The 21,204-nt window shown below is 40.4% G+C and overlaps 1 protein-coding gene across 2 annotated transcripts; it reads right to left on the reverse strand.

Moving 5' to 3' along the window:
• Window positions 1–8,419: 8,419 nt before the first annotated feature.
• SUMO2 (small ubiquitin like modifier 2) lies at window positions 8,420–19,394 on the reverse strand. 2 transcript variants are annotated; one of them, XM_027080621.1, is made up of 4 exons: window positions 19,207–19,394; window positions 17,455–17,586; window positions 11,884–11,955; window positions 8,420–9,081 (listed from the first exon to the last, which is right to left on the reverse strand). In XM_027080621.1, exons 1-4 carry the CDS (start codon window positions 19,225–19,227, stop codon window positions 9,019–9,021), a joined length of 288 nt encoding a protein of 95 aa, XP_026936422.1. In that variant the 5' UTR covers window positions 19,228–19,394; the 3' UTR covers window positions 8,420–9,018. The 2 variants fall into 2 exon arrangements, with proteins under 2 accessions (XP_026936422.1, XP_026936421.1); XM_027080620.1 differs by lacking the exon at window positions 11,884–11,955 and having other exon boundaries at window positions 19,207–19,389.
• Window positions 19,395–21,204: the final 1,810 nt, after the last annotated feature.

Below are 21,204 nucleotides of genomic sequence, written 5' to 3' on the forward strand. Positions count from 1 at the left end.
GGATGAAAATTACTGCTACAAATTGACGTTTATTGAATATCTCCTGTGTCCTGTTTGGAAACCTGACGGTCCCAAAGCAGGAGCACTATGAATCAGCAACAGAAAGCACACAAAGGTGATCCCTTCTAAAAGGACTGGAAATCCTTTACCTTTTAATGTTACTACTTAGCTGTAACGTGTGGTGCGTGCACTGGACCAAAATTACAGTCGTTCCGATTTAAGGGCCTGTTCTCAAGGCTGGTTAATGCCCGGCGTCGGGGAATGGCCACATCCCTTGCTACTAAGACCATGGGAGTAGCCCAGGCCTCTGCAGCTGTTTATAACCATTAAGTCATGACTCTTCCACCTGTCTGGGTAAATCTATCCCTGCAACAAATGCAGACACACTTGGAGGGCTCAGGAATGACTGTTTAGAAGACCGTACTAGCAAAGTCTTGGGCGAACAAGAGGGAAGGCCTTCCCTGTCATGCTGTTTCCTCAAGGCAGATCTCTTTTTCAGTATTTCCATAACAAGTGAACTACACTCCTCTTTGTGTGGCCTCCTCCTTCCAGGCAGTTTGTGTTGGTCAACCACTCTCCTGGGCTTTCGGGAAAAGCCAGAGACAAGCTCTTCTCTTCTAGAAGGCCTGGATCATGTCTTTATGTGCTTACCACAGAAGCATGAAGCACACTACTTGTTTGGATTAAAATCTTCCCTTTCCTAAAGGCTGAGCTTAAATTTCCAGAACCTTAAAACAAAAACAAAAACAAAAAACTCTTCAGGCGAACCTAGTGAGCATGCATCTCCTCCTGAAAAGTCATATAATTAGGAGGTAATGGAATATGGTGGTTGCTAGCTCAGGGTCTCAAAGGAGAAATCCAGGTTTGAATCTTGACTCCTACCTTTTTCTGAACACTAGTTTCATTTGTAAAATAAGGACTCCATAGAGCTGTGAGGACTGGATGAGGTAATGCATGTAAAGTACCTGTCCTGACATAAGTCACCAAAGTGACATTTTTATTATCAGACTTACTTGGAAAGTAGCCACATACTTTTTTTTTTTTTTTTAACAATCTGCTATTGTTTTTTGTTAAGTTAAATGAGGGGTTTAGATTTGACTCTTAGGGTCCATTTTGGCCTAAACTTTTGAGTTTGTACTGACTTGCCTTATTTCCTCTGGAAACCAAAAAGCCTAGGTTCTGGTTCTGCTCTCTCCCAATTTAAGACACTTGTAGGTCATTTATATCCTTGAGCCCAGTTTCTTCATCTGTAAAATGGGGCTAACAGCACCTATTCTGCTAGCTTGGGAATGAGATAATTGCAAGAATGTTTTACTCTTTAAATGAAGGCTTTTTTTCTTTGAAAGCTTTCTATTAGAGGTACCCCACCTGGCTGCACACCAGAATAATGAGCTTTTTTTTTTTTTAACCTATGAGCTTTTAAGAAGTACATATGAATGCAAGGCTCCAGAGATCTACTGAACTGGAATTTCTGCATATAGGGTCCAGTCATGGATGTCTATAAGAAGTTAAACAGCCAATTCTCACATATAGCTTGGGCTGAGAACCTTTGCTTCAAAGGTAAGGAATCAGTTCCAGTACGCTTTTTAATTTCATCTGATTTATGAAGAGCAGTAAATTTATATACAACAGACATCTGATTAAGGCCATCTTAGGCAGGCCTGTTTGGAACATTCTTTGTAAATACTGCCAGAAATTTCCAGAATAACTAGCTCTCCTATTTACTTGTTCGTGTACTTAATAGTTTTGACCAAATCACTGTACTCCACTTTCTGCTGCAACACGGAGATTTGGGGTAAAAGATATGATATGTAGCTCTGCTATAACCTTTGCTCCAGAAGACCAACTAAGTTGAAAATGGGGTATTAATAAAATTATATTTTTCCCAAAAGATCAACACAGATCAGGATCAAAAGATGCAAAAGGATGGGGCAATGTGAACATCTGCTTATAAAATCATGAAGGCCCATCCTTATGATTTTTAAAATACACACTAGGGTCTGTATCAATAAGTAATTTGCTTCAAATTCCCAGGTTAACCTAAAAATCTAAAGAAACAGAAAGACAGATGAAATCTTATAACAAGGAACGGTCTAACAGCTATTTCATGACCTACAGCAGTGGTTTTATGTATTTATTTATTTATTTTTGGCTGTGTTGGGTCTTCGCTGCTGCTCACGGGTTTTGCGGAGAGCGGGGCTACTCTTCGATGCAGTGCGCGGGCTTCTCCTTGCAGTGGCTTCTCGTGTTGTGGAGCATGGGCTCTAGGTGCGCAGGCTTCAGCAGTTGTGGCATGCAGGCTCAGTAGCTGTGGTGCACAGGCTTAGTTGCTCCATGGCATGTGGGATCTTCCCAGACCAGGGCTCGAACCCGTGTCCCCTGCATTGGCAGGCAGATTCTTAACCACTGCACCACCACGGAAGTCCACAGCAGTGTTTTTTAAACTTTTATAAAGCAGAATCCAAATATATAAAATAGATTAACAGAGCAGCTATGATTGAATCCTGGCCCTCTCTGCTTCCTCCTGTCCTTTGCCACTCTCCACTCGGTCCTCCTCTTTTTGCACAACCTCAGGGTTCCGTGAAATTTTAAAACCATTGCCCTATATGCATGTCCATTTTCACCTGCTTTTTAAATATAGTTAACAGGAAGAGAATGTGCAGTTGCTTCCACTTCCTTAACTTTGTCTTTAAGCAGTTAAGTGCTCTTTAACTTCCCTTAGTTCCACGCTGCCACCTCCCTACTATACCCAAAGTACTATTCTATTTGTAATTCAATTCAGAAAGCCTAGTATTAATCGCCTTTCCCAATAGGTTTATTTTTGGGGGGTGGAGTGGGGGGAACTCCCCCAACCAGGGATCGAACCTGTGGCCCCTGCAGTGGAAGGAAGCACAGAGTCTTAACCACTGGACCACCGGAGAAGTCCAATAGGTTTATTGGGTTTTTTTGGCTGTGTTGGGTCTTTGTTGCTGAGCAGGGCTTTCTCTAGTTGCGGCCAGTGGGGATTACTCTTTGTAGCGGTGCGTGGGCTTCCCATTGCAGTGGCTTCTCTTGTTGCGGAGCGTGGGCTCTAAGGGCACAGGCTTCAGTAGTTGCAGCATGAGGGCTCAGTAGCTGCGGCACATGGGCCCTAAAGCGTGCGGGCTTCAGCAGTTGTGGTGTGTGGGCTCAGTAGCTCCTCAGCATGTGGGATCTACCCAGACCAGGCAGGGATTGAACCCATGTCCCCTGCATTGGCAGGCGGATTCTTAACAACTACGCCACCAGGGAAGTCCCCCAACAGGTTTTTGCAAACCCAATATTCTCAGAATTTCCTTAGAACACAATCTATTGTTCTGAAGCAGGTGGCAAAAAAGTCGTTATTTAAAAGATGTCAGAAAATGATGAAGGCCCTAATAATTTTTGCTTTAATATAGACAGGAATCCTGTTGGTTTTTACATTTGTTGCTGAGCGTGTGGACAGTTTTATTCAAGAATGCAATGTATAACTTAAAATAGAACAATCTGCTAGTTGTTCTTCACGATTTGTGCCTAAGGACAATAAATAAATTTTAACCAAACACAAAAAAGTGCACTAACATATCATCTCTTCATTCTCAAGCATGTGTTTGTCTTGAATGTTACCAGCTTTCCACTGCTAGGCAAAGTGTTCTGAGTCCCCCATAATTTCAACCTGCCCCTATTTATTCCAAAATGCCAGAGGAAATGGGCAATCTACATGGCATCCTTATTGGAACTTACTCTACCTAGAGTCTGCAGTCAGGTTTGAACGAACCTCTTAGAACAGTGTCTTTCGCTGTGATCCAATACACACATATTAGGTTGACCCATGTGACATGGCAGATATTTGACTATTTTTGACCTACATGTATAGCAGTTACTTATGTTCAACCACAGTTTAATACAGACTCTTAATGTTTTCTATTCCTTATTATTAAAAGAAAATACTGGTCATGTGCTTCTGAACTTGGGTAAGTGACTTAATTAATGAACGGCCCAACAAGTATTTCTAACAAGTTTCACTTCTCAACCCCAGTATTGCAGGGTGCCCCGTAAGTACATCACTCACACATACATTCTGCATCCATCACTCCTAGAGCCAAATTTAGTATGCATCTGTCCATTCTTTTCTTAGCTGCCTCCTCACCACAAAAAAAAAAAAAAAAAAAAAAGGCAGATCAATGCCACCAAGAGAAAAACCACCCAAGGAGTTTATTTTCTCTAAAAATTCATTGGCCATTAAATAAGTCAAATGAACCAACCTAGATGTCTCAAATATGGAAAATGGTTCTGTCATATTCTTGCCTTCTCTTTATCCAAAGTTAAGATAAACAAAATGGCACATACACTGTACTAAGGTCTGATATGCCCCTCTAGTCACTCTGAACTGCAGAGAGGGAGAGCATGATTCATATTTCCCCATTATTTCCTCCTCCTCTCAGACTAAGAGCTGAATGAGATTATGTGATTTAAATTTGTCTTCTTTCTTCAATTCCAAGCTATTTCTCTAATAAACAAGTTAAAAAAAACACTCTGCACTCCCAATGCAGGGGGCCAGGGTTTGATCCCTGGTCGGGGAACTAGATCCCACATGCATGCCGCAACTAAGGAGTCCGCATGCCACAACTAAAAAAAAGAGCCTGCACGCCGCAATGAAGATCCTGTGTGCTGCAACTAAGACCTTAAATAAATTTTTTTTTAAAAAAAAGATCTTTAAAATTACAAACATCAAATAACTTAAAAGGGTATGCCCAGAAAAGAATGGGAAAATTCTTGGTATTCCAAATTCTGTAACTTGTTGCAAAATTAGCCACATAATCCGTCTTATAGTATCAAGTGCAAAGAAAACAAATATTACATGAAAAGTCTTGGACTTTAAACTGTTTCACAAAGGCCCTAAGGGTGTAGGAAATCCTAAAATGATCTCATACATAGTCACATGTCACTGCTTACAGGGAAATAACACTCCACATTCCAAATAACAGATTAAATTCCTAACCTGTTTTCCACTGTGAGGCACTCTTTTCATTAGTTAACCACTACACACACCAAAGTCTCATTATATGGTTTTTTGGGTTTTTTTTCCTTGCGGTACCCGGGCCTCTCACTACCGCGGCCTCTCCTGCCGCGGAGCACAGGCTCCGGACGCGCAGGCTCAGCGGCCATGGCTCACGGGGCCCAGCCACTCCGCGGCACGTGGGATCCTCCCGGATCGGGGCACGAACCCGCGTCCCCTGCATTGGCAGGCGGACTCCCAACCGCTGCGCCACCAGGGAAGCCCCAAAGTCTCATTATAAAACACATATATTTCTTACTACATCCAGGACTAACCCTCAGATCATCACCTAGATAATTAAAATGTTGAAGCATCTTGTGGATGGGTCCTTTGCTGCTTAAAGTATTAGAGAATCATTAAAATCCTGAGGATTGTTCTTCCTTAAAAAGGAAAAAAGACCTTTCCCTTTTGTTTTTCCTTAAAAAAATTCGTTAGAGCACAATTTAGTATTAAGCATTTATTTAAAAACCTAGGGCCTTCCCTGGTGGCACAGTGGTTGAGAGTCTGCCTGCCAATGCAGGGGAAACAGGTTCGAGCCCTGGTCCGGGAAGATCCCACATGCCACGGAGCAACTAAGCCCGTGCACCACAACTACTGAGCCTGCGCTCTAGAGCCTGCAAGCCACAACCACTGAAGCCCGCGTGCTACAACTACCGAAGCCCGTGCACCTAGAGCCCGTGCTCCACAACAAGAGAAGCCGCCGCAATAAGCCCGCACACCACCACGAAGAGTAGCCCCCGCTCGGCGCAACTAGAGAAAGCCCACGTGCCGAAACGAAGACCCAACACAGCCAAAAATAAATTTAATTAATTAATTAATAAAAACCTAATGAGGGACTTCCCTGGTGATCCAGTGGTTAAGACTCTACACTTCTAATGCAAGAGGCATGGGTTTGACCCTTGGTCAGGGAACTAAGATCCCACATGCTGTGCAGTGTGGCCAAAAAAAAACAAAAAAACAAACCAAAAAGTTTAAAAAAAACCTAATGAGACAAAGATTGTATTCAGTTTTTAAAATGAATAGAAAATGCAGGCCAATTGGTAGGGATTATGGTATTCAGTTGAAGCCTCAGCATCCTACGGCAGAGCCCTTACTTCACGCTGAAAATAAGTTTTATTTAAAATTAAAGAGTTCAGTATGTGGTAGTTAGAACATATATTATCTCATTTAATCTTCACCATAACGTACTTAACTCTTAAGAGTTGTGAGAATGCCTCGCAGAGCTGCTTCTCAATTCAATATTGCTCTGAAAATACACTTCTGGGGGTAGGGCCCAGGCACTGCTATTTTTTAAAAGCTCACTAGGGGGATTCTAATGCAAAACCATGATCCAGAATCACTATTAGTCATACTCAAAAGCAGCGGCACCCTAACTCAAAATAACCCTCAGTGGCACAGCTGGCCCTCTCCAATACCCTATGGCCCCCACAGAGACCGTGGAAAAAACTTTCCAACAGGCTGCCCTCAAATCCTGGGATTCCATTATCTTACTGACCTCCTGGTATCAATTTCCTACATAATTACACACTTTGACTCAAGTCTCCAATTTCTCCTCAAACTATGTTTACTTCTTCCCATGTTCCATTCAACATCATCCCCTTTAGACAGAATGTAATCTGATCATCCAATTAATTTCTATGAGAACATAAACAAGGAAAACAATGAGCCAAATAACCTGACACTCTTATTTCTGGGAAGCTGCTAATACCTTTTGTTTTGGCCTCTAGCAGCTTGGATGAATATGAGAGGTGCTTGAGAATAAAATTTATCTCCCTATACAGATTGGGTTCACTTAGGTACTATTTGCTACTTTTAAGATACAAACATGTCAGATATGTAAGCACAAACTTAAAAGAGTTTAGCCAAATTGTCCTAACAGTTACCCAAAAGAGCAGTGTAACTCCCATCATTTGAACCTCCCCTCTCAAGCCAAAAAAATTAAAATGCTACAATTACTTTCAGCATTTTCAACGATCCGCTTATTTTCAAAAGGTTTTTTAAAAAGTTCTCTGTAAGCTTTCCCATAAAATATTTGCCTTTTTGGTGGTAATTTATGTGAAATAGGCAAGGGCAACAATCAAAAGTTCACTTAAGAATAAGGTAAATCTTAATTATACACTGACCCAAACATCAATAAGCTACAACATACTATATTATGAAACAGTGCCTTTTCCACACATTTCCCTGTGGCTTTTAAAATTCTACCGAGAGTTTTTCTAGTATGAAAGAATTTAAAAGTTCCCCCAACATGGCGAAAGCTCAGACATGACATTAGTTCCCTCTGGTTAAATAAGAACCCAGTTGAAGAATCCTTCCTTAATAAAGTTCTCTGGCTTGAATTTCAATCCTAACTTTAATTTTGGGGACAACAAAATTCCAGTACTTAATAGCACCTAGAGCAAGAGAAATGTACTTACCCGATATCTAAGAATTCTTGGGGGCAGGCTTCTCACACTATTTCACAATATAAATTGTAAAAATAGGTTGGCAGCACTACACATATAGGAAAATAAAACTTCAGTTGATTCAAGATTAACTCACATATACACAGAGCCAAAAACCTACGTAATTCCTGCTGTCTCTGGGGAAGCTTATTCACTATAGAAATGGGGAATGTAAAAAAGACTATATTGCAACAGAGGTAGAGTGAATTAAGTGAATGACAAGGCATGATAGTTTATGGGGACTTGATCCAAAAAGGCCACATTGTTAGGCAGTAAGGGTGGGAATTCAGTCTCTTGAAAACCATTATTGGAAAATTCAATTAACAGGCATCAGAAAACCTAACCTCTAAGTTCCAGTTTCATAGCCATCTAACTGTGACGAATAACCCTCTAGACCTCAGCCTTGTCATTTTTAAAACAGGGGTTAGAACTAGATAATCTTTACACATCTTTCCAGCTCCAATATTCTGTTTATTGGTTCTGTAGCTGTTATCTTTCCCCATACAACTGAATTTAAGAACTGTAGTGATCTGCATATTTAAGGCTGTAAGAATGGGTATACATAGGTAAATATTTTCTGTCCCTCAACATCCTCAAATAAGGAACAAAAACTCTGTCTTAGGTTAGGGAGTATTTACCATCAGACAAAATGAGGACTAGAATGGTCAAGTGATTTATCAGCAGAGTCAGCAAAATGAGAACTTTTTCTTAGCTGCAGGTACTCACCCACTCTGCCTCAGGACATTCCTTGCTAGTCATTTATATAACTTTGTTATTCCCTGTTTTGCATTAGTCTGTCAGAAATGCAAAGTAGCTTTATTTCTTCCTTGAAATGTAACTTCTAGTAGGCCTATTCAGGTCATGTTTTTCTCTAAGCTTCAACTTTCTATTTAATATTCCTCAGAATAAAGAAAACAGCTCATTTTAAACAAGAAGTTTATTTAAACAACAAGACGCTTGACTTGAAGGGAAAACTATCTAGGATTCATTTCTTTTAGAGTAATTTATCCCTACTTAAAGACAGATTGCCCTACATGTAACAGCTACGTACAAAAAAGTTATAAAATTGTCCTTGGTTTTACAATGATAAATGAAAAACATTAAAATTCTCCAATCGAACAAGGTATGCAAGAATTTTTATGTTGTTCTTTTTTTGTTAAACAGTGAGAGCAAAATAACTTACTGGAATATAAAGATAAGAGCTGATGAGCATGCCACTAATGGAGAAAAGGGGGTATCTTCACAGAACCAGTATTTTTCCCCATTCCATCTCCATTTGATGTCGATCAAAACATACCGTTGGCCATTTAGTTAAAAAAAAAAAAAATGCAATATGCTTGTGCACATACACCAGTTACTTTATGTACAATAAAGGAATGGGGAAGGGGAAAATGAAAGAATAGAGAAACTATACTGTAGTAGTCAGGATGTGGTGGAACCAAATTGCAGTTTTCTAATTGAGAATGTCTTCTTGGTCTGGAGGAACAGAATTCTGGAGTAAAGTAGCAGGTTCCCTTTTTAGTAGACACCTCCTGTCTGCTGCTGGAACACATCAATTGTATCTTCATCCTCCATTTCCAACTAGCATAAATGAGAAAAAAAACAATCGGCCATTGGTTATTTAGCTCTTAAAATTTATAACTATCAGACTTAAATAGCCTGAAAATCTGCACGAGTTCCACCCAGTTCCAGTGTTCATTATTTTAGATGTCCCACGGCTTAAAGTAGCGTAAGACTTAGGTTTAAATAATTTTTCACTTGGTCTTTTTTATGAAGATTACAGAAAATTGAGTTTTTAAGTTAAAAAGCTGAGTATGTCCATAAGTTAAATCATCTCACCTTTAATTATTGAAAATAAAACTGATGTGTATAAAGGCTCTCACTGCAATGTTGTTTAGATGAGCAAAAAACTGAAAATAACCAAAATATCAAAACCCCCAAAAATATAGTACATGCATACATGAAATACCATGTACCTATTATTAAAGAATAAGTAGATTTACACCTGCAGAAATGGAAATATCCCTTAGATACGGTATTAGGCTAAAAAATTTTAAAACTAGGCAGCGAACAGCTTATAGTATTATATTTGTATATATATTTTTAAGTTTGTGTGTATGTGTATAATATGACTATATCTTTGCCTATGCAAAAAACAGTGGTTACCACTATGTAGTAAGAAGAGGAGCATAGAGGTGGGATAGGGAGGGTGGGAGGGAGGGAGACGCAAGAGGGAAGAGATATGGGAATATATGTATATGTATAACTGATTCCCTTTGTTATAAAGCAGAAACTAACACACCATTGTAAAGCAATTATACTCCAATAATGATGTTAAAAAACAAAAAAAGGAGCATGAGCAAAAACAGACTTGTTAAAAAAAAAATCAAAATTCAAAATGCTATTAAGTTTGCAAGGTTTACTACCCACACATTATACATAAAACCATGTTGATAGCAGGAAAGTCTTGGTACATATGGCAACACTGTAAGGTAAACAAGCTTTGGAACAGTTTATAATGCTGATAATCACCCAAGAAAAATTTTCTAAAAACTGGTAATTTTGAAGATAAAACAACAACCTTGGGCATCTAAAGACAAGAAAGGGAACGTTTCTAATGAAGTTCAAATACAGTAAAGTAGAACTAAAGCATTAAAATATTAATGACTAAGTCTCAATTCTCTATTTGTAAAATGGAATATTCAGTTATGAGAACTAAATGAGTCAAAGAAAGTGAAGTACTTAAGAGAATGAGTATATAACAATTATACTGCTATTAAAATTGGCTGCTAAGCAGATGTTCTAATTTATACAATTCTGCTATTTAATAAGTACTGGAAGAACAATTCTAAAATGAATCAATTTCACTCTAAAATAAATTCAATTCCAAATACTAAAATGAGGTCAATTCCAAATTCAATTTGAAGATTTTATGAATGCAGTACTGAACAAATCCTCCTCAGGTTTAATTATTTGCAGCTAGCATAATAGACAAGGCCCAGGACTCTTCTTGGTGGCGGGTGAGGGCTTCAAAAACAGAAAGTACATTACCGTCAGAGTTTAGCACAATGGGTCCTTTTTATTCTTTTAAATCCATCAGCCTATCCACTGAAATGAAACTACTGCAATGTTTTTCAATTTTATAGTGAAACTTTAAATGCCTTCAAAGGATGTAAGAGAGCTTTCTCTCTCTCTCATTCATCAAGAGAATTCAGCTCCTCCTTGTGGCTACATACTATAATTGCTTCTTAGAGACTCATCAACAGAAATTTCTTCAAAATATTCTTCCCTCAAGTATAACTCATAGATATTTCAAGTTTTTGAAGATTATCAACAAAACCACAATCTGGATTTTCTGCTTCACTCATACCATATTTATCACTTTCTAGTTTTTATGGGGTGATAAAACAAATTCAAAAGGACAAGGGCTCCAATTTAAAATTTCTGCTATCAAAGTTTTTTCCCCCAAAACAGAATGTCTTAAATGGAATTTCAGAAGGTAAAAAGAAACAAAAAGTTTCTGCTAAAGAAGATAGCCCAGCCGATCCCCTACAAAGTGACAGAACAACTGAAGTAATAAGTAAAGAGATTAAGGGATCAGACAACACCTTTTGTAGTAAGGGTTTGGAAAGCCACCGAATAATAATCAACAGCCCTGTGAAATAATAATCAACAGCCCTGTGAAACATAAGCTATCAAGAGACTTGCAGTTAGAGCCACTAGATTCTCTTCAGTTCAGAAGTATAGGTACAAGAGAATTCATGAGGGGCTAAAATGGTTAGGATAAACAGCCAACCAATCGCTTATGGGGAACCCGGGGTATGATTTAGAGCTGCAGCAATGAAAACAAAAGGAAAACAACATTCTGAAGTAACAAACAGGAATTTTATTTATTTTTTTCCAAATAATGCTGGCAAGAAGAAAAATATGGATTAAAGTAAAACGACCTACTAGTTTTACTAAGTGATAACTGAATATTTAAAAACCATTGGCACTTCCTGAATCTATTTTTTCTTTCTATTCCGTTTTGGCCATATTTTACACAGCTTTGAACTCTGGTAAAGAACTATAGGGTTTCCCTGCTGGCGCAGTGGTTGAGAGTCTGCCTGCCAATGCAGGGGACGCGGGTTCGTGCCCCGGTCCGGGAAGATCCCACATGCCGCGGAGCGGCTGGGCCCGTGAGCCATGGCTGCTGAGCCTGCGTGTCCGGAGCCTGTGCTCCGCAACGGGAGAGGCCACAACAGTGAGAGGCCCGCATACAGAAAAAAAAAGAAAAAAAAGAACTATATTCCGATGACTAGAAGTTCACAAATTAATAAACAAAGCTGTTGAGAAAATTATAAAAAACATTGGTTTTTCTAGTTAGCACAAAGACATTTTTACCTGTGCAGGTGTGTCTGTTTCATTGATTGGCTGCCCGTCAAATCGGAATCTGATCTGCCTCATTGACAAACCCTGGACAAAGAGTTTAAAAGCAATAAGAACGCAAAGAAACAGTAAGAACTAAAACTACATGCATATTTGGCCATGAATATATTTAAAAGAGAGACCTAAATAAATGATCATCAATATGTTAACATTTCTATATTGGTTAAATGATTTGGAGTGATTTTCACTTTCTTTAAACTATACTATGTTTGATTTTCATTGGAAAAATGATTTTTCTTAAAAAGGACTGGAAAAAAAAAAAGGCTGTTTTTGAGAGCCATAGCTACTTTTGAGACCATAGCTACTTCAAGCTTGAACAGATCATACCTTGAGTCAAACAGTGCATTTAAATGAGTTAGATACTAAAAGGAAATTTGAAGCAACAGATGCACATGTCAACATTCCTCATCGCACATTAAAAAGCGCTCCAAAAACAAACACATAACAAAACCCATTAATAATATGAAAACTGAAGTCACCTAAAAAAGGTGTAATGATTAAAATAAAACTTTGCCTAAAAGCTACCTTCCCTTCTTGTCTATCCAAACAATTCCTACCACTATGTAAGAGTAACCTAAGCCCCAGCCCAGCACAATACTAGGAACACCACAGGCATATTCAAGTTCTTATCCTTGGGCAGTGAGTACATTTACAGCAAAACACAAGGCAATAACTGGTCCCTAAAACCATCTATAAGACCACAATCCACATCCAAGAAAATCCTGGAACAGCGCTAAAGAAGCACCTGCTTTTTTCTGCTTAGTACTTACCTAAGCCTGCAATTGTTAGTCAACCTTGTACTAGAAAATAAGCTCCAGTAGGGATAGAAATCTAAACTTAGTTACATACTGTATATCTTGCACATGGTAGGTGCTAAATACTGATGGAATAAAATGGATGAAAAGCAGTATCTAAATATGTTTCATTTTCTGTTTTTATTTGAAAATAAACCTAAAGCTAAGTTGAGGAGAAGCTTTATTACAAAAAGGGAGTGTCAAGAAATTTTTATGTGCATTTAAGCAGATAAATGAGCTTAAATATGCCCCTTTCTGCAAAGGGGACTCCATTACTAAGAATCACCTACCTGACATAGGGGTGGGGAGAAGGGGAAAAGAGCAAAATAGTAAAGTTGCTGGTAACTGCAACCAAATGAGGACAAGATTTCTTTGGAGGTATGCTGTGAATATTTTAACTTGAAAAATACCTTTCTTGGAAGCATCTTACACAAAGCCATTCCTGTATCATGCTCAAATTACAAACTATAATTCTCGTTACAAAAACTCCCTGTTTTGATATTTAAGAGAAAATTAAACTGAGTTCCTAGGACTAAAAATATTGAAATAAAGTGTTCAATGAACACTTGTTTAACAACTGTATTCCCTTATTTAACAAGGATCCACTGAATTGGTCTTTAAAACTACCTGTCACGTGAAAATCATACTGCTTTCCTTTAAAATTCTAGTCTTTGAGACTTCCCTAATCCAGCGGTTAAGACTCCAACGCTCCCAATGCTGGGGGCCCAGGTTCGATCCCTGGTCTGGGAACTAGATCCCACATGCCACAACTAAAGATCTCGCATGCCATAACTAAAAAGATCCCACACGCTGCAACAAAAATCCCACATGCCGCAACTAAGACCCGGTGCAGATAGATAGATACATAGGTAAATAAATAAACATTAAACAAAACACAACACAACACTCTGGTCTTTGACACATACCACTTCCAGACTAGCCCTTGTCTTACGGAATACAAGCAATCCCCCACCAGGTAGGTGACAGCCATAACCTAATTCATTCCTCATGACTTTCCAATTTAGTTTGCAATTACACAAAGTAACCAAGAATTCAATACCAAGCCATTAATACTAGGTATTATCTACTTACAAACACTCCACTGGAGACTCTGCTTCAACAAAACTCTTAGCATCTTCTATATGCTGGGTTCTTCCTTCACTACATCCAATGGCGTGGCCATTCAAAATAAGGGCGAAGGGAAGGCAGGGCCAGTAGAACACAAGCAAATTGTATTCCTTTATTGCCACCTGTTTTTACGCTTTTCCTTATCAATAAAAGCTATTTTGCTAGAGATCAAAAGTCCAAAATTCAGGAAACTTGCCTTTAAGATTCTATAAACCATGTAAATTCAAACAATGAATTTGCATTAAACCAGTATTTGGTTTCCTCTTCTGTATAAATCTCATCCCTGAGCTTTAGAGTTGTGCTCCAGAAGAGATGTGTGAGGTTCTCTCTTCGGGACCCCATTTCTTCATTTCACAAAGACGAACTGGACTAAACCAATTATTCTGTGCTCTCTGAAACCATCTGACAATCTAGTAAACAATGTTGGGGTAGATTTACACTAGAATGGAATAGTATGCTCTCAATCAGTTGCCTGAAGGATATGTGGCTGATATAAAGTGGGCAAAGTCTAACTCTACATGTGAATGAAAAACTTACTTAGAAACCAACCTACAGAAGTACTAGGTTTGAATGTTCTCTATTCTTTTACAAGCATTTGAACACATTCTATATGCTGAGCACTGGTCTAGGCTCTAGAAAAATAGTCATATAATAAAACAGCCCTCTGCTCGTGAAGCTTACACTTCAGTGCAGAGAGATAAATACAGACAATAATCAATGCAAAACAACAAATCAAAACAAACAAGAAAGAGTGAGAGGACCCAGTGATGGCAACAGGGGCACTCTGAATTAATCAGAAGTCCCTGAGGTAGTAGTTAATCAGGAATAGAATAAAAATGGTTGCGGGCTCAGCACTATGCAATGGAAATATGTCAGCCACATGTGGTAGTTTTCTAGTTGCCACATTAAAAAGTTAAAAATAAGGTAAAGGTCTGATAAAAGTTTTAATCCAACATATTTAAAATACTGCCATTTCAACAGATAATCAACATTTTGGAAACTGAGATATTTAACTTTTTTCACACCAAGTTTTCAAAATCTGGCATTCATTTTACACTTTACAGCACATCTCAATTTGGACTAGCCACACTTCAAGTGGTAAACACTCACACGTGGCTTGTGGCTACTGTGCTGGACCAAGTTTAGATAGGGAACAGAATTCGCTGATGGATTTTGTTTGTTATGATGCATCATCAAGGAGGACCCTAAGGTTTTGACAACTAGATGCAGAATGGTGCTATTTACTGAGTGGGGACAACAGAGAAAGATTTCTAGTAGAATCAAGAGTCCTGCTTTGCATGTTCAGTTTTAGATGCCTATTAGGCATTCACTGGAACTCCTCCAGAGATCCAATACCAAATGAGTTCATTAGAAAGTAAATATGAGCATTCAATTAATCTTGATAGGAAATCTTTGGTCAAGAAGTCTCACCTGCCAAAAAAACTTGAGCTATGCAAATCAGATCAGATAAATATTTTAGTTTTTAATAACCTGTAACTACACTTAGAAAGCAGGGAATCAGCCCAATTAGATGATACTTCAACTCCCTCTTCCTCAGAACCAGAGAAACCACTTGAAAAGTAAACAGGGATCTTGTTTCACTCAAAACTCTGAGGTTATCCCCAATTTAAGAGGAAAATGGGAATAAACATCTTTCCAAATTCTTCCTGGATAATATTTTCACATTTGCATTCCAACAGATATGCAGTGGAATTATATTTTTTATGGACTACCAATGTTCTTTTTCCTCTAGTGCAAGTTAAGAGTGGACCCAACAAGTTTAGTCAAATATAATCCCAATCTTATGCCTAATAATTGAAAAAAATAAAGGAAAACTTTATTTACACTGGATAATATAGTAGACTTACTTTAACATAGCAGGAAAACTAAAAAATTCTTGATTGACCCACTAACTAGATCTTATAAGACAATTTCCTATAAGGATAATCTAGAATACACAGGATGTGCTTTACTTTTTCTGGCACACAGTATAATGCCCCAGCACATAGGCATCTGGTAAAAAAAAAAAAAAAAAGATAAAAAGCTCTTTTGGGGGCCCTACAGGAAATATGGGAAGTCTTAAATATGACCATTTTAGGATGGACAGAGAGTATCAATAGATGTATATAGTAAATTGGTAACAGTTAATCTAGGCAGTAGACTGATGGGTATTCAGTGTGAACTTTTTTCTCTAAGTTTGAAAATTTTCATAGTCAGTGTTGAAGAATATGACCATTTAAAAGCTAAAATTTAATAGTAATTAGAGAAAAGTTAGGATATGCAGAGAATTTTGTTTAAAGTCACCAAATCTAAGCATGAATTTCTATGTTGTATAAGGTTTTGCTACATAAACATTCTACAAAATGATTACCTTTTAAAATTCCCCTGGAACCTGAAGGAGTACTAGTATTCAAATATGGTAGATACCAGTGCAAAAATTCTTTAGCACAATTAATAAGTACATATTTACTGTTAGGGGATTTCACCAGAATTCTTCAAATGAAAGTACACTGAAGGGCATATCTTTGTAAGGAACTATGAAAAAGTTTTTGAAGATAAAAAATTATAACCACAGTACTCTTATTATGTTATAAATAAACTAGGCATAAAATAAAGCTTCAAACTCAAAAAGAAGTTTAAATCTTCAGTTTAAGAAGCCCTTCAGTTTCATGGAGAAGGCCCAAGTATCAACTCAAACTCAATTTCCCAACTTGTAGAGGTTTTAACCTTACTCTGTTTTGAACCTATTTTTAGGAGGTGAATTTGCAATGTAGACAAGTTGTTTTGGTCTAATAAAATAATTTTCCAAATTTTTATATATTATACATCCAGGGTTGAACAAGAAAAATACTTCTGCCAGGTTACTGTTGGATTAACTGATCTACCAGAGTTTCTGTTATACTTGCAAAAGTCATCTTTAAAATTACCTTTATATTGTTACAGACTCAACATCACAAAAGGAAGCTTCTTTGTCTTAAAGTTTACATTTACCTCCCAGCATCTGTTCATTTCTACTTCCTCTTCTGAGCTAAAAAATTTACTATTTTCTGAGTAAAATTCAAATATCCTTATAATACAGGAATGTGTATGCTTGGTTCAGGAGGTTAAATCTCTTGACCTCTACTATTAGTGTAAAAAGAAAATATTACAGTTTTACATGCTTCAGGAAAACTGCAATGTCCTTAAACCCACATTTACTTCCAAATTGGTTAAAACACCCGAAATAAATTGTTTTGACACAAGACAAATTTTTAATTGTTAAAAAAGAGCCTGACAAGAAATTTTACCAAGTTCGTTCTTATTTTCTTATAAAAGTAAAATTACATCCTCTTGGGAACAAACCAAATTATTGTGAAAATAATTTGATGCATTTCTGGCATAGAACTAGAATCATATGTGATATTAACCACCCTAAGGGATTTTATGAAGAATCAACAAACCAAGTGTATGATAAAATTGTGATATATCAAGTATATAAGTACATATTCATTCTACCAAAGATAATCTATTGATATATTATGCTGGTTTCTATTCTCAAGAAAAAAAGGTTTGTTTTTTTTTAAATACGTTTTATTCAGTGGAAGTATACAAGTCAGTTCCTCACCTGTCGTTCACAATAGGCTTTCATTAGTTTACTAAGTGGTGTATGCCTCTTAATCTTAAACTGCACCACAGAACCATCCTGCCCCGCCACCTTCAAATTAATATGATCGTTGTTCTCAGTCTTGACTCCTTCCTGTTGAAAGAAAAATAAAAGTAGAATTTGGAAAATGTGAAGAACAAACACCTTTTAAAGCAGCAGCAGCCCAAGTTGCTTCAGAAATCAACAGGTTTCTCACTCTTATAACAGAGCATACAGCTGTTTGCAGCTGCTGAAATCAATCTGAAAGATAAGAAACCCTGAAGCAACAATATTAAATAGATGTCACAGAAACAGAAAAGCAGCCTACATCCAATACTATCAGTGTCGACAACTGGTTTTTAAAGATGGATCTCCCTCAATTTACTGCAATGCCCTCTTGAATCTGAGTTTTTTTAAATGACATATATTGTATTACACTCAAAATGTCTTTCCTCTAAAAAGATTAAAAATAAGCATCCTTTCTCTTTCCAAAATGCTTTGAGTACAAAATGCAAGAAAAATCTAGAGCTTGAAATTCAAAACTCATTACAAATCTCATTAAAAAGTTACCAAATTCAGCTTAATAACAAATCTCAAGCTACATTAAAAAAAAAAACCACCTAATTGAGGAATATCCTTTGATTCTCTCCCAAGCAGCGGTAATAACTCAGAACCACTATTATTGCTCGCCTCTATGAGCAGCTTCATTTTTGTTTATTTTTAGTTATGAGCTTATTCTCCCCTCCCCTTTGTTGTCATGAGTCAAATGCACAGTTTTATTCCTTGTAGATTCATTCCACAAGTCTTCCTTGTAGATTTTTATCCAATCTGAAGTTCATCAAAATCAAGTGTAGAAGGAATTCTGTAGCCCCTAAACCACTTCAGAATGGAAAGGGGGGGGGGGGTGTCACAAAACAAACCAAAAGAAAGTCCCGTGTGCCAGGAAGAAGTGTGTACCCGAGTCCTCCAGGGAAAAGCCTCCTGGAGCCTCAAAACCCGCGTTGAAAAGTTAAGCCCTACGAAGTCTCTCTGCTCGTACATCTGCCTCCAACTTCTCGAAACCACATGGTCTCGGCAGGTTAGGGGTTATTTGGCACCCAGGGAAAAGCCACTGCCCATTCCGACAAAAAATGTGGGAAATACTCCCCGGGAATCCCCCAACCCCGGCCCCTCACGACGGCCGACGGGCATCCGGCTTCCAACCCATCAGCAGCCCATTGATTCGCCCCGAACCCTCAACCGGCCAGTGCGGCCCGGGGCAGGGGTCCCCAGATGCCCGCGGCCCCCACCCCGGAGGGGGGAAGCCCGGGGAGGAGGGAACTCCTCGCCACCGCCAAGGCGGCAACACCCGCCGCGGCCCGGCGCGGGGTCCGCCGAGGGTGGGGACACCGCGCGCCCTAACGCCCCTCGTCACGCTCGCCCGGCCAGCAGGGCCCAAGAAGCCCAGCTCGCGGCCGGTGGGCCAGCGGGTGTCCGCGATTCGCCCGCCCAACTCGCGCCCGGCGCGCACTCCGAGGCGGCCGGGGGCGGGGGAGGGCGGTGGGGCCTCCTCCCGCGCGGGAGGGAGGAAGAGGGGAGGGAAGAAAATGGCGCGGAGCGCCGGGGCCTGAGCCGCGGCCGCCCCGTGGGGGGCCCGGGAAGGCGCGGGGAGCCCGCGGCGGGCTCGGGCCGGACCCCGGCCCGCGCCGTGACCCCGGCCGCGCGGCGAGGCGCGGAGGACGGCGCCGAGCTCACCTTGGGCTTTTCGTCGGCCATGGCGAGCGCCGGAGTCTCCTCAGCTGCCGCTTCACAAAAGAGGTACCAGGTCCGCACCGAACGAGCACACAAGCAGCACCAGGAGCGGCAGAAGAAGGAGGCGGCAGCGGTGGAGGAGGGAGAGGGCGCGCGCACGTTGTGCGCTCCCTCCCCCCATCCTGCGTGCGCGAGCCCGAGCCGCCGGGGCTCCTCATTGGTTGCCGCTTCGCGGGAGCGCGCAACGCTTACATAACCACCGCCAGCCCCCGCCCCGCACCGCCCCAGCGTGGGCCCGGCGCCCGCCAGGCCGGCGGGAAGAGGCGCGGACACGCGCACCCGGGCCGTCGCGGGGGCGCGCCTGGCTCTGGGCGGGGCTGTATTGTCCTCCTTCTGTGGTGGAGCTTAATCAAAATGGCTTCCAGCTGGTCCTCGTTGGGGACTGGGAGGCTTGAGGCCTAGACGTGACACACAAGCCGGGGAAGGCAGACTGACTAGACGAGGAAGGGGGAGCCTAAATCAAAGCCCCAGCACGAGGTTCTGGGAAAATAACCTCTCATTCGGTGGCCCAAATCCAGCTTTCCTCAGGGTCAGAGGAACATCACACTTCCTCTCAGTCAGCCTCTCTTCCCTCGGATTTTAAAGCTTCAGCCTCAACCCGCTTCCCACCAGGCTCTTGCCTTAGTGCCGTGACTACTTCCGTCCTGCTGGAAACCCTGTACTTTGACTAGCTGAAGGAAAAGGTTCATCCTACAAACTCCTTACTCATTGCCTGGCTCCCAACCTCCTAGAGGAAGCAAAATCCATCAGAGAAGCACCCGATATCAAGCTTCCAAACCAATCGATCACTTCCTCCTCACATCCGTTCAGAAATAGAAGTAGGTCCCTCTTGTCTTAAGCACAATCGTAACATCTGTGCCGTGGATGTCTCCCACTGCTCTCGGTAGGTTTTATTGATTATGTCCTTTATTTTCTTCCACTCGCACATTAGCCGTTACCGTAGAAAAAGACTCTCAATTCTACTTCCTTCTGAAGTTACCACCGTATCTCTCTCCATTCTTGGCCAAATATCTTGAAAAAAATGTGCACGCCAGCTGTCTCCACTCCCTCACCTCCCACTTACTCCTCAACGCACTGCAATCTGGTGCCTGGTTCCACTAAAACTGCTCTCTACAAGGTCACCGCAGACTTCTTTGCTGAGTCCAGGATGCTTCCCAGTTCGTCACTCCTCTTGAACTCCCTCCCTGTGACTTGGGGCTATGACTCTGGCCTGTCCTTGATCCCTTTGCAATTTCTTTCTTTCTCAGCCCTTCCCTTAAATGTTCCTTGGGTTTTGTTCTAGACCGGTTTCTCTTCCCATTCTATCCCCTCTCCTGAAATGACTTCACCCCACTTCTATTACCATCTATTTGCTAATGATTCTCAAGTCCAGATTTCCAGTCCAGATCTTTCTCTGAATTTCCAGCCTATAAATCCAACTGACTTCTGAACATCTCCACTTGGATGTCCTAGAGGCACCTCAAACTGAGCAAATCTCAACTAAAATTCCTCAATTTACTTCTCAGACCTGCCCCTCTCTTTCAAGTGGCCCGGTCACTGACTGTATGACACACCATTATAACATTGCTCCAGGGACTTCCCTGGTGGTCCATTGGTTAAGACTCCACGCTTCCACTGCAGGACTGAGATCCCGCATGCTGTGTTGCACAGCTCAAAAAACAAACAAACAAAAAAACACAACAACAACAACAACAAATTGCTCCAAGCCAAAAAGCCAGGGGGCATCCTTGACCCCTTCACACACTCCCCATACAGTCAATCTCCAAGTCTGCTCAATTCCACCTTTTAAATACCTGTCAAATCTGTCTACTTCTCTGCAGCCACTGTCCAGTCTTTGGGCTCTGCTCCATTTGCTGGGCTTCCAGCTGGTCCACCATGGGGAAGAGGAGGCTTAAGGCCTAATTGTAGGACAGGCCAAGAAAGGCAGATTGATCAGGAGAG

This window comes from Aethalodelphis obliquidens, unplaced genomic scaffold (genome assembly GCF_003676395.1).
Source record: "Aethalodelphis obliquidens isolate GAN/ISIS:26980383/991018 unplaced genomic scaffold, ASM367639v1 scaffold44, whole genome shotgun sequence".
NCBI lineage: Eukaryota > Metazoa > Chordata > Mammalia > Artiodactyla > Delphinidae > Aethalodelphis > Aethalodelphis obliquidens.

Excerpts from the sequence above, each read along its gene's own strand:
- SUMO2 (XM_027080621.1), bottom strand. The coding sequence starts at position 19,227 with ATGGCCGACGAAAAGCCCAAG. Across the intron at positions 11,956-17,454 it reads AAGCCTATTGTGAACGACAG|GGTTTGTCAATGAGGCAGAT; the intron begins GTGAGGAACTGA and ends CTCTTTGTCCAG. Across the intron at positions 9,082-11,883 it reads AAACAGACACACCTGCACAG|TTGGAAATGGAGGATGAAGA; the intron begins GTAAAAATGTCT and ends CATTTATGCTAG.